The sequence below is a fragment of the Schistocerca gregaria genome, chromosome 5, assembly GCF_023897955.1.
Source record: "Schistocerca gregaria isolate iqSchGreg1 chromosome 5, iqSchGreg1.2, whole genome shotgun sequence".
NCBI lineage: Eukaryota > Metazoa > Arthropoda > Insecta > Orthoptera > Acrididae > Schistocerca > Schistocerca gregaria.
The window spans coordinates 171,913,895-171,930,120 of record NC_064924.1 but is presented as its reverse complement, the minus strand read 5'-3'; the positions used below and the strand labels follow the sequence as shown (position 1 = coordinate 171,930,120).

The window sequence follows — 16,226 nt, the reverse complement described above, 5'->3', positions numbered from 1 at the left end:
TCACTTTTGCAGAATGAAGTGGTACCGGTTGATGTGCGCGCGGATTTTCCGTTGCCCATATTCTGTATTTCAGCGTATTGACATGTCGATGGAGATGGAAATGGGTTTTGTCTGTCCACAAAATGTTCCTCGACCATTCAATGCCCACTTCTATGCGAGGAAGAAATTCCAGCGTGAACGCTAGTTCTGCTGGTACGCCAGCAGGATGTGACTCTTGAACATTGATGATTTGGTCTGGATAGAAATGCAGGAGGTTTCGTTAAGATTTTATGCATTGTGTTGGCAGATGCATCCAGCGTTCGGAAAATTCCCCGTGCACTGCAGATTTGCACGGCAGCGCTCGACTCCTGCAACGCTGCGGCTTCTTCTTCGACAGACGTCGGATCCACTGCTTTCCTCCGTCTGTCATATTACACTCCAAAACAACCTGTCTTTTCGAATTTTCGAATGAATTTCTTCAGCTCCTTAGCAGTTTGAAGCAATCCTTTTTTTTTTTTCACACCCTTGAGATCCGCGACTTTCTGCAGAGTTGCTGGACCACGGTCACCGTTTTTGTAAAATAGCTTTACCTGCAGTGTCCGACAATTCATGGAGACAGTCATGTTAGGCATCCCGGACGCAAACTGAGGAACAGCCGTGTGCCACGCATTTGTTGGTGATGATGATAACATTTGGTTTGTGGGGCGCTCAACTGCGAGGTCATCAGCACCCGTACAAAGTCCCAATTTTTTCACAATCCAAATTAGCCACGGTCACGAATGATGATGATGATGATGAAATGATGATGACAACACAAACACCCAGTCGCCGGGCAGAGAAATCCCCAACTTGGCCGGGAATCGAACCCTGGGCCCTGTGATCCAGCGACAGCAACGCTAGCTACTTTACCACGAGCTGTGGCGCGTCTGTGGGTGTCCATATTCTGACGCTTACAGCGCCATCTGTTTGCAAAATTTTCGTTAACTTTTTTCTCAAGTTGTTTCTCCTTGCGTCTATAAAATGCTATTTAAATTTGACGTCATTCTGAGCAGTGGCTCTCTTCCTACAGCTTTTCGAAACTGGAACTTAAATTATTGACGCACTGTATATCTCGCGTAAGGAGTGCAAAGGTAAGATAAAACAGAGCTTGTACGGTGGCCACGGTCGTTTTACCCTCTCTTCGTTTCCAGTGGAACAGGTAACGGAATGATTAGTAGTGGCACAGGATACCCTCCGCCATGAACCGTAAGGTGGTTTGCGAAGTGTGTATGTAGATATAAATATAGATAGGTCTTTGATGGTACATCTAAACGATACATAATACTAAATTCCTCCCGAATAGACCATGAAGGCCCAACGGTACCGACCGGCCGCCGTGCCATCCTCAGACCAAAGGCGTCACTGATTGCGAATAGGGAGCGACATGCGGTCAGCACACCGCTCTCCCGGCCTTATGTCAGTTTCCGAGACCGGAGCCGCTACTTCTCAGTCAAGGAGCTCTTCAGTTTGCCTCACAAGGGTTATGTGCCCTGACCAATTTCAATGGAAATATCGTTGCAACGTGAAAACTACAGACACAAAATATCGTTTTGCTTAAATTTAGGGAACGTGGAAGAACAGACAGATATAAAAGTGCGAAAGATAGGTAAAAGTAAACACTCTCAGTCACAATAAGATAAAATTATTTCTAACACTTACGTCGTGTATATAACAACGTGTCTACAGTATTCTTGCCGATGTATTCATCACCTTGTGAAACTACTGATACACACATTCCACACATAGAACAATTTAAGCAGAGAAGAAGTCTGACGTAAGTTTGAGAGTTACACTTGTTCAGATTACAGGAACAGAAAAATAAAACTAACAGAGGCACTGACTGTGCAGGGTAAACGCCAACAAACACCGACATACACATTCTTATACACGTATAGGAGAGACTTTGGTCCTCGCAGAGATAAAGTCCACCGAGGTTACACGTTCTAAGCACAGGGGGCGGACAGATAAACCGCTACGGCGTGAATTTAATTAGCCTTCTAAGATGAGATACGTAGTCGGTAAAAAATGAGTAGATCATTAAATGAAAACCATTATAACCAAAACGTAATATTACGTGGACACAGCCTGATTTAAAAATAGTACTTAAAAATACTTGCGTGTCGCCTAATGCATTACCTTAGAAAGTGAACTTTCAATTTTGCCCACTTAAAATATGAGTAAAGTTTTGCAAATACCTCCTATGGCAAACATCAGTTTGTTACCCAAGCCATAATTAATGGAAGAACCACCCGTACCTGCCGCCTCTATGACTCTTAGCATTTACAACAGTCTTATTCGATTAACTATTACACTAAAACATCTTGGACTAATCCTCGAGTGGCAACTGACATGGTAACCCCACTAACAAAAAGCCTCCAATAGACTAAAAATAGTAAACCTACTAACTAGCTGAACTTGGGGATTACATCCCTCCACTGGCCTCCACAAATGCGAGACATTGATCCGACACATAACCTCCTATGCAGCGTCTTATGGGTATCCACTCCACATAGTTTCTATAAGTCCGTTCAAGTCCTTGAGCTCCAAGCACTCTACCTCGCTTTTTAGATCCATTTACCTTCCCCAACTTGTAAACTTTACCATCTCATGTATTTCCCAGCTCTCCTCACACACAATGAGCACCACATAACAATCTGCAGTGCCACAAACTGGCCTCCAATAATCCTATTGTCTCTCCTACACTTCCCATTCCTAGTACCCTGCTGAGTCTATACACATTCAACCAACCCAGTACCTCTCCACTCCCCATACCCTCTCCCATAGAAATTTATGCTGTCCCCGTCTCCCATATTGATATTCCTTTACCCACTCTACCAACTGTAATTCCATCCACCCATCCCCTCATAAGGTCTCTGCTCCCCCTCTCCCCCTAGCCCCCTTCTCTCACCCTCCCGTCCCTAATGACCGCTCTGTTGACGGGGTTTTAAATTCTAATCTATCTTCCTTCCGTGCCCTCCACATTTTCCCCCCCTTCCCCCCCCCCCCCTTGGTATTATACACAAACAGACACCCCAGATTAATCCTTTCCACCTTTTCGTTATTTATCGATAATACACACCAGGCGCAGTGCCTTACTTTTACAGCATGTCTTAAACACACTTTTTATTGTTTTAATTTTACCTTTACTTTTCCTGTTTTTATTTTAAAAGACGAAGTAAATAAAGTTTGTTATATATGAAACCTTCATTATCTACATCTTTTTTTTTTAATAAAAATCTCACCTTTTAATTCGTTGTTTTTCGTCCTGTATTTATGTTACCTATCCTTTGGGGGAAGAGAGGGTTAACTCCAATGCTGATAGTCTACCCCATAGTTCGTATGGAATGAAATCACAATAAATGGAAAAGAATCAGTTTTTTTAATTAAAATATTTTCAGGACCTTTCCAGAGGGATCATAGATTTTAAGGTCCGTCAAAATGTTAGTTATATTAGCTTTCTTATTTGTACGCGATACTGATTATCTGCCCGCGCTTCGCTCCAGAAGTTAAATGGTTCCAATGGCTCTGAGCACTATGGGACTTAACATCTGAAGTCATCAGTCCCCTAGAACTTACAACTACTTAAACCTAACGAACGTAAGGACATCACACGCATCCATGCCCGAGGCAGAATTCAAACCTGCGACCGTAGCGGTCGCGCAGCTCCAGACTGAAGCGCCTAGAACCGGAAGTTAAAGAACGACCTTCACACACTGTCACTTTTTAAGTTTCCGTACCTCAACTGGTAAAAATGAAACTCTTATAGGATCACTTTTTGAATAAATTCACTTTTCCTAGGCAAGAAGTCAAATATGAATGGAATTAAAATGAAATGAATATCTCTAGATGCATGCAGGTGTTGATATAAGTTAACGGGGAGAGTTGAAAATGTGTGTCCCGACTCGGACCCGGGACCTTCTGCTTACATAGCAAACGCTGTACCGATCTTCTATTTTTTTCCCGTCATAGGTCGTTGTAGCTCTTCGTGGCGGACATCCCCTGATGCCCGTGAAAGTTCTTTGTTGATCCATTCACTCAGTTTTTTTTATTATAGAGGGCACCTAACCCTCTGACCAAACACGTTGAGCTTACTGTGCCGGCGTCCAGCTGCGCCACCAAGGACACAGAGGATAGTGTGACTGCAGGGACGTATATCTGGCACGCCTCCCGTGAGAGCCCCATTCGCAACTTATTGTCCGGCACTATATTCATATGACCCTGCCCATTACACTCATTACTCGCGGCTTTACTGTCCATATCGGTAAGAGTTCATATATATATATATATATATATATATATATATATATATATATATATATATATAAGAATGGAACATATCGAAAGAAGCAAAGCAGTTTCGTTAAGTTTTTAATACAGAAAGCGAAATCAGTAAATCTTGTTAAGATGAAACACCGGCACTTAATTCTGTCACTGACCTAAACTTCCGAAAATACTTGTCATTGACAAGTAAGGTAAACATCCGAAGTAATAAGGCTGCCGCGCGGAGGGGCCAAGGATTAGAGGCGCCATGTCAGTGACTGCGCGGTCTCTTCCGCCGGATGTTCGAGTCCTCCCGTGGACGTGGGTGTGTGTGTCGTTCTTATCATAAATTAGTTTAAGTAGCGTGTAAGTCTAGGGACCTCACCTGTTTGGTCCCATAGGAATTCACACACAACTGCGAGTAGACTCCTAAAACTTTAAATTACGTCCTCCTTATATATATATATATATATGAAAATTCGTCCAGCAGTTATCTTGATTAGTGTGTTCAGTTTTGGAGATTGGCATTTCCAAATAGTAATTTTGGAGATTAGCTTGTTCAAACAAACAGACAGACACCATGACACTACTGTTCTATTATTGGTATATAGATTTAGTGTTTATAATAAGGAGGTTGGATTTCCTAAAACACGTCAGATTGCAGTTGTTGCAGTTGGCGCTTGAGAAAGATGTTTCAACAAAATATGGCCAATTGTGGAACACAAAATTTTTAAGAATCATGGCGGAACGTATTCCTTCAAGACTGTGGCACTCAGCATAAGTACATTCAGTACTTCTTCCTATATTGAGAATGAACCACCCACCTAGTTTCTCAACGTCATTGGTTTCTTTGTTACAGAAACCTTGAGGAAGTATCCGCCGGTGGCGTTCCTCCCAAGGAAGACCACCCGCCCGTACCAGATTCCGGGTAGCAAGGTGGTGATTGACAACGACATGGCAGTCATCGTGCCCAACTACGCACTGCACCACGACCCCAGGTACTTCCCTGACCCGGAGCGGTTTGACCCCGAGCGCTTCTCAGAGGAGGAGAAAGCCAAGAGGCACCCCTACGTGTATCTGCCGTTCGGTGAGGGGCCACGCAACTGCGTAGGTAAGTCTTAATGCCCTGCACTTCGTTTGTATATTTTGTCAAAATCACCGGGAAAACCGCAGAAGTTTAATTTAAGGTTTTGACCAGAGTAAAATTAGTTGATTTAGCCACACTTGTGAGGTTTTAAATCTATCAGAAATTCTGTGCAAGTTTTTGGGTTGCACATTCGATAGTGGAAATGTGCATTTGGCGTCGTTGGCCGGGAGGCTCCTTGCGGGGCAGGTCCGGCCGCCTTGGTGCAGGTCTATTTCATTCGACGCCACATTGGGCGACCTGCGCCCCAGATGGGGATGAAATGATGATGAAGACAACACAACACCCAGTCCCTGAGCGGAGAAAATCACCGATCCAGCCGGGAATCGAGCCCGGGCCCGTAGGACAGCAATCCGTCACGTTGACCACTCAGCTATCGGGGCGGCACATTCGATAGTGAAATAGTGTGACTGACGAACATATCGTATCTGGAAACAAGAGGTCCAAAGACACAGAATACGTTAGTATTCTTGGCTGCACACCTTAGGCTTTAGGGACTGGAATACAGGGTGTTACAAAAAGGTACGGCCAAACTTTCAGGAAACATTCCTCACACACAAATGAAGAAAATATGTTATGTGGACATGTGTCCGAAAACGCTTACTTTCCATGTTAGAGCTCATTTTATTACCTCTCTTCAAATCACATTAATTATGGAATGGAAACACACAGCAACAGAACATACCAGCGTAACTTCAAACACTTTGTTACAGGAAATATTCAAAATGTCCCCCGTTAGCGAGGATACATGCATCCACGCTCCGTCGCATGGAATCCCTGATGCGCTGATGCAGCCCTGGAGAATGGCGTATTGTATCACAGCCGTCCACAATACGAGCACGAAGAGTCTCTACATTTGGTACCTGGGTTGCCTAGACAAGAGCTTTCAAATGCTCCCATAAATGAAATTCAAGAGGGTTGAGGTCAGGAGAGCGTGGAGGTCATGGAATTGGTCCGCCTCTACCAATCCATCGGTCAGCGAATCTGTTGTTGAGATGCGTACGAACACTTCGACTGAAATGTGCAGGAGCTCCATCGTGCATGAACTACATGTTGTGTTACTTGTAAAGGCACATGTTCTAGCAGCACAGGTAGAGTATCCCGTATGAAATCGTGATAACGTGCTCCATTGAGCGTACGTGGAAGAACATGGGGCCCAATCAAGACATCACCAACAATGCCTGCACAAACGTTCACAGAAAATCTATGTTGACGACGTGATTGCACAATTGCGTGCGGATTCTCGTCAGCCCACACATGTTGATTGTGAAAATTTACAATTTGATCACGTTGGAATGAAGCCTCATCCGTAAAGAGAACATTTGCACTGAAATGAGGATTGACACATTGTTGGATGAACCATTCGCAGAAGTGTACCCGTGGAGGCCAATCAGCTGCTGATAGTTCCTGCATGGTACGGAAACAACTGGTTCTCCCGTAGCACTCTCCATATAGTGACGTGGTCAACATTACCTTGTACAGCAGCAACTTCTCTGGCGCTGACATTAGGGTTATCGTCAACTGCACCAAGAATTGCCTCGTCCATTGCAGGTGTCCTCGTCGTTCTAGGTCTTCCCCAGTCGCGAGTCATAGGCTGGAATGTTCCGTGCTCCCTAAGGCGCTGGTCAATTGCTTCGAACGTCTTTCTGTCGGGACACCTTCGTTCTGGAAATCTGTCTCGATACAAACGTACCGCGCCACGGCTATTGCCCCGTGCTAATCCATACATCAAATGGGCATCTGCCAACTCCGCATTTGTAAACATTGCACTGACTGCAAAACCACGTTCGTGATGAACACTAACCTGTTGATGCTAGGTACTGATGTGCTTGATGCTAGTACTGTAGAGCAATGAGTCGCATGTCAACACAAGCACCGAAGTCAACATTACCTTCCTTCAATTGGGCCAACTGGCGGTGAATAGAGAAAGTACAGTACATACTGACGAAACTAAAATGAGCTCTAACATGGAAATTAAGCGTTTCCGGACACATGTCCACATAACATCTTTTCTTTATTTGTGTGTGAGCAACGTTTCCTGAAAGTTTGGTCGTACCTTTTTGTAACACCCTGTATATGCTCTAAGCCAACAAGATGTTCTAAAGCAGTGACATTTTGTCTCGTCTCCGAACGAGCCTATGTAGTTAGTTATGATAATTGAAGAAAGGCCTTTTCATACTAGCCTATTGTTGTATAAAATAAATCGTGCGGAACAGTATATCATTGTCAGAAGCACCGTCGTCCTTTACTAAACAGATTTTCTACAAAAATTCTGGTTTCACTTACCGCTTGTCAGACGTAAGCGGAGCCCGTACTCACAAAAGCATATGCTCTTATAACCAGATTTTCAACAGCTGTAAAGTAACAGATAAGTAAAGATTTCATTCAGATGAATAAGTACACAAAATAATCGCCCTTACTTCTACCATGTTCTTTCTGAAAAGTAATAATCTTTTTATCCTTTTACTTGCTTTGAGTTCAGCTTCAGTAGTTACTCACAAGGTTCCTAATAACAGCACTGTCACAGCTGAGTTTCATCAAAAAGACGAGAGAGATGTCAAAGAAAACATGCCTTCGCAGGACGTAGCCAAGCTGTACTGTAACACAATCTGCGACTTTCACTACTCCGAGACAAAGCGGACGATCTTGGTAACAGCGTACCATCAGAGTTTTATGTCAGTAAATAGGAAATTAAAATTCAGCGTGATGGAGTTCTGCGCGGAGTGCCCACTGTTTGACAGTTTGCGACCTGCAGGAAAGCTCAGCAATCACTGGCCGATGCTATGACTAAAGTTTCATGTCCTGTTACAGCAGAACATGCACAGCTGTTTTATTGCATACAGAAAAACGTACACACACAAACACAGGCACACGCACGCTCAAATGCACGCACACACGCGCGCGCGCGCACACACAAACACACACACACACACACACACACACACACACACACACACACACACACACATCAAACACGTAAAATGTGTGAATGGCTTATACAGTCAGTCAGCTTCTTTCTGTCTATACTTCAGTTTGCCGTGTACACAAACGTCTGTTGTTTAAAATCTCTTATCTTAACAGGGCCCTGAAGAACAAACAACATTTAAATACAATTCAGCGTCTAATTTATACATGTTTATCAGTAATTCTTACTTGTTAAACATCCATCCACCACACAGAGCAAATCAAAGCGTAATCTTTCAGCAATCTTCGGATTCAATATAGCAGTAACCCTCATGCCTTCTAGGACATTAGTATTCCACAGCCTCCACTTCGCCTTCACTTAGTGAGCCAAGTACAACCAAAAGATCTCTGAGAAACTAGTCCAAGCTCAAACCCGTTACCAAATTGTCTCACAATCAAATTAAAATTTCCAAAAAGCGCGTCTCCAACGCTCACACGTCTTCCTTCCGACACGACAACCCTTATTCTTTTATTTCAGAAACGGTGTTTCCCCGATCTTGACAACATTTTACATAGATAAAATATATTTAAAACCGGGCCATCACATTACAGTACGTACAAATAACATTTTCAGATCATATTATAACAAGAATTAAGACAATATGTACAAATATGAAAAACAAAATACGATACCACAGTGTAACACAACAGATACATTAATAGCTAGTGGAATAATTCACAAAATTTTTTTTGCTTTATTGGATTTCGATTCCCCTCCAGAGAGGGTACGAACTGGAAAAAGCACAATACGCCGCTCTGCAGCCTACAGAAAAGTTAAAAAACAGAATTATGAGATATGAAAAACAAAACAAAAGCAGGTGACAAAACGATGACTGTTAAAAACTGAAACATGGAGAAAATATACGAAGAAAATGTAAGAACATAACGGTCGGCGATGCTGATTAAAACACATAGAAAAGAGACAGGCACAATTAAAATACACGGCGACAGTCTTGTGTCTGGTAGCACGAGATAAAAAAAGAAAAAAACCACAAGTAGCAACAGTATGGTGGCTGTTTGCAAGACTGCCAGGGGACGCACTACACTGAACTCTCGCATATAACGGCACTACACAGGTGACACGGTTGCAGATGCGGGGGGGGGGGGGGGGGAGGACCCGTGCCGATGAGGGGAAAATGGGGGGAGGAGAGGAAAGGAAAAAGGGGGGAGCCGATGGAGGGAGGGGACAAAGAAAAGGGGGGGGGGGGGCTGGGCGGACATGAGAAAGAGTGGGAAAGGCACTGGAGGGGACAGCGAAAAGGACTGAGGGGAGAGAAGGGAGGCAGAGAGAGGGTAGCTAGGAAAAAAACAGGTGGAAAGGGAAAGAGGGAGCCCGGGAAAAATACAGAGGAAGGGAGGGGGAGGTGTGGATCAGAGATGATATGAGGGATAAATGGAGTGAGAGAGGGCATCATCTGGGAGAGGGAGTCGACAGAAGTCACCTTGGGAAAGGAGGTGAAGGGTCTAGAGGTGGAGGGTAGGGAGGACACAGTGGTGAAGGTACAGCGGCAGAGGCAGGGGTTGGAGAGGGGAGGAGAAACCAGGGGATGAGGGGGATCAAGGCGGCGGGAGGTACAGAGGATGCAGATATGTTCGAGGAAAAGAAGCAGATGGGGGAAAGGAATGAGGTCATAGAGGATCCACATAGGGGACGGGAGCCGTATATGGAAGGCGAGGTGGAGTGCTTGGCGCTCAAGGATCTCGAGGGACTTATAGAATATGAGGGGAATGGGGGGCTGATATCCGGGCAGGACTGGCATAACAGAGGAAGGACGGATTACGGATTTATAGGTGTGGAGGATGGTAGAGGGGTTCAACCCCCATGTCCGGCCAGAGAGGAGTTTGAGGAGTCAGAGGCAGTTGTGGGCTTTGGATTGGATAGAGCAGACATGAGGGATCCAGAAGAGGTGACAGTCAATGGTGAGGCCAAGGTAGGTGAGGGTGGGGGAGAGCTGGACACGACGGGTGCAGACAGTTAGGGAGATTACAGATATAGATTTGTGTGTACGTAGTAATAAAAGTCTCCATTTCAATTTCTGCAATACTGGCTCAATGTGATGTGTGTGTGAGAGATACATCATTCAGTGAGGTCGTCAAGATTTTACATGACACATTCTACAGTGGGTATGTTGTATGTGTACCTATGAGCAGCGCTCAGTAAGAAATGCAACATATTTTTTTCGGGCAGTTTCGGTTGAAAAACTGCGGAATCTGTTGTGGGGCATGGAGAATATTTCCGCTTCATCCCCTGTAGTTTCATGAAGTTTCGATAGGTGGCGGCGTTTTACGTGGCTTTCAAAATGCCGTCAGGAGACAGCTGTCGTTGAGTTTCTTTTGGCGGAAAATCAGAACGTTTCAGATATCCATAGGTGACTGCAGAATGTCTATGGAGGCCTGGGAGTGAACAATATTCACGGTGAGTCTTTCGGCGAGGCGTCTGTCATCATCGCAACAAGGTCACGCAGACCTGTCCTATCTCTCAAGTGCCAGCCGGCCGCACACAGCTGTGAGTCGTGCAATCTTGGAACGTGCGGACACTCTCATTCCAAGTGATCGACGGATCACAATCAAGCACATCGCAGCACCAGTCGAGGGGTTTCCCGCCGCCTAACAGAAGATCATGAAGAGCAAAGAAGGAACATCTGTGCAGAACTGCTTCCGCGTTACGTGGCTGGTCGTGACAATTTTTTGTCGAACATCGTTCGCATGGGTATCACTGAATGTATGTATAGTGATACGTGAAGATGCAACAGATGACACGAAACTCCGGTCTTTACATTATACGTGCCTACAGCGTTACAACGTCCATGGTGCACTGAGTGGCTTGTAAGATGTCATCTTCTGCACATGATGTTGCGTACCGGTGACACTGAAGCTTGTTGATTTCTGGTTTGTTGTTCTTGACATTCATCCGTACTGAACTCGCACTGCCTCGTGTTGTCCCTAACCATAACCTTTTCAGAGAAATCCACAGCAGCAAGTTTTTCATTGTTTCTCGGAAGTAGCATTTCAGCTGCTACCATCAGTCTTTGGGAGTTAAGTGTCTTCTCGCCTCGTTTGTCTTACTTTTGAAACATCCCTTTGGCCTACCATAATATTTGAGTCGTGTTTCAGGTCTCCGAGACACGTTGTGTGATTAACCTGGCCGTGTTGCGTGTTGCAAACGTGGCTCGTATCCCACTATTTTAAACTTTTAATTTAAGTGAATGAGGATCGTCTGAATACAATAGGTCGTGAAAGTACGTCTTTGGTCCTTGATTAACGAAAAACAGCTACGCAACTCCCTAGCCTGCCTATTTCTGCATTACCTTCATGTAAATTTTATACTTTCTCCAGTTCACATACGTTTTCAGCGCTAGAATTACTATATTTTATAGTTGCTATTGAACAGATTATATTATAATTTCGAGCTTATAGTAACGTTACATGTACAATGTGTAACCAACACAAATATATTTAGTAACTGGATCATAGATTTTATGTTTTACATCAGCGCATATCAAAGAGAAGATTAAATGGTCTAATATCTACAACAGTTCAATATACGGTAACAGGCACCAAACACTAATTTCTGTTTAAACCGCCCAGGAAATTCTGGTACAATGGTTTTCAGCTACAAACATTTTCATACAGTATTACAAGCTGGTGCAGATACTACCTCAGAGCACTATGGGACTTAACATCTGAGGTCACCAGTCCCCTAGAACTTAGAACCACTTAAACCTAACTAACCTAAGGACATCACACACATCCATGCCCGAGGCAGGATTTGAACCTGCGATCGCAGCAGCAGCGCGGTTCCGGACAGAAGCGCCTAGAACCGCTCGGCCACAGCGACGGCCGGTGCAGATACTCACGACATGTCATTATAATGAATGAAAGATGATAAGGGAAACGATCTACAGATGGTAAATTTAGATCTGCGTGTGTACTTAGCTTGTTGCAAGAGCAACACATCCTAGGGACACATGACAATACATTTCTCTCTGTTTCGCGTCAAGTTTGTTACCATCGACATGAGTTATTTGGTAGTCTTGCAACTCCCGCTGACAGTAAGCTAATGTTACAATCGCAATTTAACTGGAGGTTGCTCCCCCCACGTTACGTCCGCAGCTCGTGGTCTAGTGGCTAGCGTTGCCCCCTCTGGATCACGGGGTCACGGGTTCGATTCCGAGCCGGGTTGGGGATTTTCTCTTCTAGGGGACTGGGTGTTTGTGTTGTCTTCATCATTTCATCACCATCATCATCATCATTTGTGACAGTAGCTAGATTGGACTGCGAAACAAATTGGACTGTGTAACAATTGGTACTTTGTAGGGGCGCTGATGGCTGCACAATTGAGTGCCCCACAAACAATAACATCATCACTCCCACGTTACTGAGTGTGGAGCAGCAGTTCACTCAGTGCCAGGGGCCCTACTGTATGGAGTTTACGAGCAATCCTCCACTGAGAATGTGTGATGATATTTATTCTGTTTTCAATTAGAGTGAGAACAGTGATTATTGTGAGAATGGTGGTGATGAATCAGATAATGAACAGAGTGATCGTGGCAATGAAAGTGGTGAAATAGCTGTAAATCCTCTAAAATTCCTGCACTTGCTGGGAGGGAACCACCGGCAAACATCATAGCTCCAAATGAACTAGGTATGCCGCCTTACAGAACACAATGGCCGTCTTGTAAACGAAATTCTGTTATTATATTTCTCAACCTCGGATCACACAAAATTATGTTATTTAGTTTCCATGTGAAGTGATTCCTTTATACTTTTTTTTTATCTGCGGTAGAGTTTCCTTATGAATATGTGTCCTCTGAAAGCATGTTTGCATGAGAAAGTTTTACGCTCATAACGCTATCGTCCTCACCATCGTATTATATGTACTATAGCAATCTTAATGTAAAACAATGTTATTGCCATACTACGAATAAATGTTGAAATAATTAAACACAAAATGTTCGATTTTCTGTTCACAGGCATGAGACTGGGCCTCCTGCAGTCTAAAATCGGTCTCGCTCATCTGATGTCGAAGATTGAATTCCAGAAATGCGATGAGACTAAAATTCCAATCGAATTCGATCCACTAACCATAGTGTTCATGCCCGCAACTGGGATTCACCTCCGAGCGAAGAAGAGATCTGTGTGAAAAGTGAAGACTAACTGTCCTAACAGAAACGTTTACGAGAAGACAACATATTCTGTATCCGTGTAACATGTGTATCGTCGATAAATCTCTAAAAACCATCATTTGTCTGAACAGCAAGAATCAGTGCGCGACTCCTTCAGTTATGTGTACATGGTTCGTGACTGAAAATAAAAAGTAATAGGGAAGTGCCTTCTTTGACTCTGATATCAAGAGGTAGAGGTCTAGGTGGGGAACCCCATGTAGCCCCGTAGCCTACTAGACTAAGACAGGCTGTGCAATATCCATTGAATCCATGATAAGTTGAGATTGGATACATACCAACAGTTCGCGAATGTATCAAGGATTGCCAACCTTGGCCTTAAGACGACAGATGAGCGATAAGTCTTATCGTGATGTGTAGACTTTCGTCCTCTGATCGCACTTCTCCTACAGACTAAACTCCGTTTACTGCACTTATCCCATAGCAGAAAGTCGAGAAGACAGCTGTGTTGTGTTTTTTTGCTAGTGCTAGCATTTTATAATCGTTCGATTGTAAAACAAAAAGTAAAAAATATGTTCGCTGCGTTGAAATGTTTACAGACGATGCTCTCTTGCCAGAGAAAGATTGTTTTCTGAAAGCAATAATAAAACCCTGTTAATATGAGTAGAGTGTCGTATCGCTTCATTGTTTTCATCTGTCGCAGATCAAGAAACAACGAAAGAGGCAACACAATATAAAACAAGACGATAAAAAATAAGGGGAAGGAACCAATTTATCACCTAATGCGCTACCAATACGTCGCCATTGTTTACGATTTTAACAACCACTGTGAAGGTTGTCTTACCATTTTCAAAGAAGCAATCCTTTAGATAAACGTGAGATGTGCAATCAAGAATTAAAATCAGTTTTTGATGCTAGTCGTGCAGGCTGGAACACGGAGAAAGAATGAAAGATGAGAGACAAACGCTTATTTTTTTAAACTGTATCAGATCCGGTATCGAACGTATCTGTCCTTGGTATCAACAGTGTAAATTTTACACAATGAGAATGATCGCCGGTTGTTAGCGTTAGTATATGATTTGAGCTAACGTATTACTGTGGAAAAGTATCTGTACCTAAATAAAATAAATCTAATTTTAATACCTTTGTTTCTGAAAGGTTTCAGTCGCATTTGATAATTTCTTCGCAAATGATGTCTTCCGAAGGAAGGTGCTAATTGAAAGTGTCCAAAATATACCAATGTCCATAAATTTTTTTAATTACGAAAAGATCAGGTTTTTTTTTCAAGTGACTGGCAGACTTCATAAAAGTAAAAAAAAAAGCGTATTCTTCCATTTACTATTGTCATATTATTCTTTTGATACAATTCCAACTCAAATTAAACCAAGTCTATTATCTTTCACAAACAAATTTAGATATAGTGCTTCTAAAAATAAAAGACTTAAATTACGAATCTCGGTGAACGTAAACATTCTACTTCTAAAATAACACAGTGAACAGCTTGTCCTGACTTCTCATCATTGTGAGATATGACATTGTACAGAGCAATGATATTGTTACGTGGGATAAACTAGAATGGGGAGAAGTTTGTATGAAAGAAGACTAGTTATTAAAAAAAAAATACTCAGTTTCGTTAAAGCATATTTTCTGATTAATGCATAGTACATATTTCCAATCATTCCACGCATTTCATATTTCTTTTGAGGTTCTGTTTCCTGTCGTACAAGTATACAGTGTAGACACCAATCACAGCCCATACGAATGCAAGAAGAGTATAGCCACACGGGTCGCGTTATATCACGCACAAGTCACACACTGTTACAGGCGGTATTGTACCCATGACCACACACCTGCCTTTAGTGTTCATACATTTCTCAGGTAGTCAAATTTATCTTCCCTCAGTTCGGCTTCAATCAATCGCTCCACCCTTTTGTACATAATTTGTTTTAATGTTTTACAAGCATGGCTGGAAGGTACTCACATCTGTCAGAATGTGCATTCGCGAGTATTATGCTTACTACACATTTCATGAAGTCTTCGACGATTTAAACTCATAATCTACGCCCACACGCCCTAGCGGACGCATCAGTGCCAGCGACCGCCGTGTCATCCTCTGGAAATGACGTCATAGCCCGTGATACCTCGACGTTGTCAGTTTTCGTGACCTGGAGCCGGTATTACCCGGTCAAGTAGCTTCTCGATTGACATCACGAGGCTGTCTTCACGCAGTTCCAGTCCTGACACCACAGCAAAATCTCTGGCAGAACTGGGTTCAAAAATTGCTCAAATGGCTCTAAGCACTATGGGTCTTAACGTCTTAGGTCAACCTAACTAACCTAAGGACATCACATACATCCATGCCCGGGGCAGAATTCGAACCTGTGACCGCAGCAGCAGCGTGGTTCGGCACTATCTCATACATCACGCATACTTGATGGAACAGTTTTATCATTCTTGTTTCTCCCAAGTATATTAATAATTCTCAAGGAATATCGTCTACTAGAGGTTTCTTGTTTTGCCTCTGCCTTTCACTGCTTTCTCAAATTCTTATTGCGACATCGCATGTCCCACCTCAGTTCATCCACTTTCCATAACACTGTTTTCAAATTTCTCACCTTCATAAAACCCCTTCTATATAATATCTTCATCCTTCAGCTTTGCCTTCGTTGCTTCGCAGTGTGTTCGCATCTGAGTACTTGATTTCATAGAGCTACTTA

The 16,226-nt window shown here is 43.3% G+C and overlaps 1 protein-coding gene across 1 annotated transcript in view; it reads left to right on the top strand.

The window, feature by feature from the left end:
* The window catches only part of LOC126273085 (probable cytochrome P450 6a13), a 64,087-nt gene extending 49,414 nt beyond the window's left edge, over window positions 1–14,673 (top strand). Inside the window, exons 7-8 of the mRNA XM_049976499.1 lie at window positions 5,138–5,389; window positions 13,360–14,673. Coding sequence (XP_049832456.1) covers window positions 5,138–5,389; window positions 13,360–13,529 — 422 coding nt within the window. The 3' untranslated portion in view covers window positions 13,530–14,673. The remainder of the gene's footprint in view (window positions 1–5,137; window positions 5,390–13,359) is intronic.
* The last annotated feature ends 1,553 nt before the right edge of the window (window positions 14,674–16,226 follow it).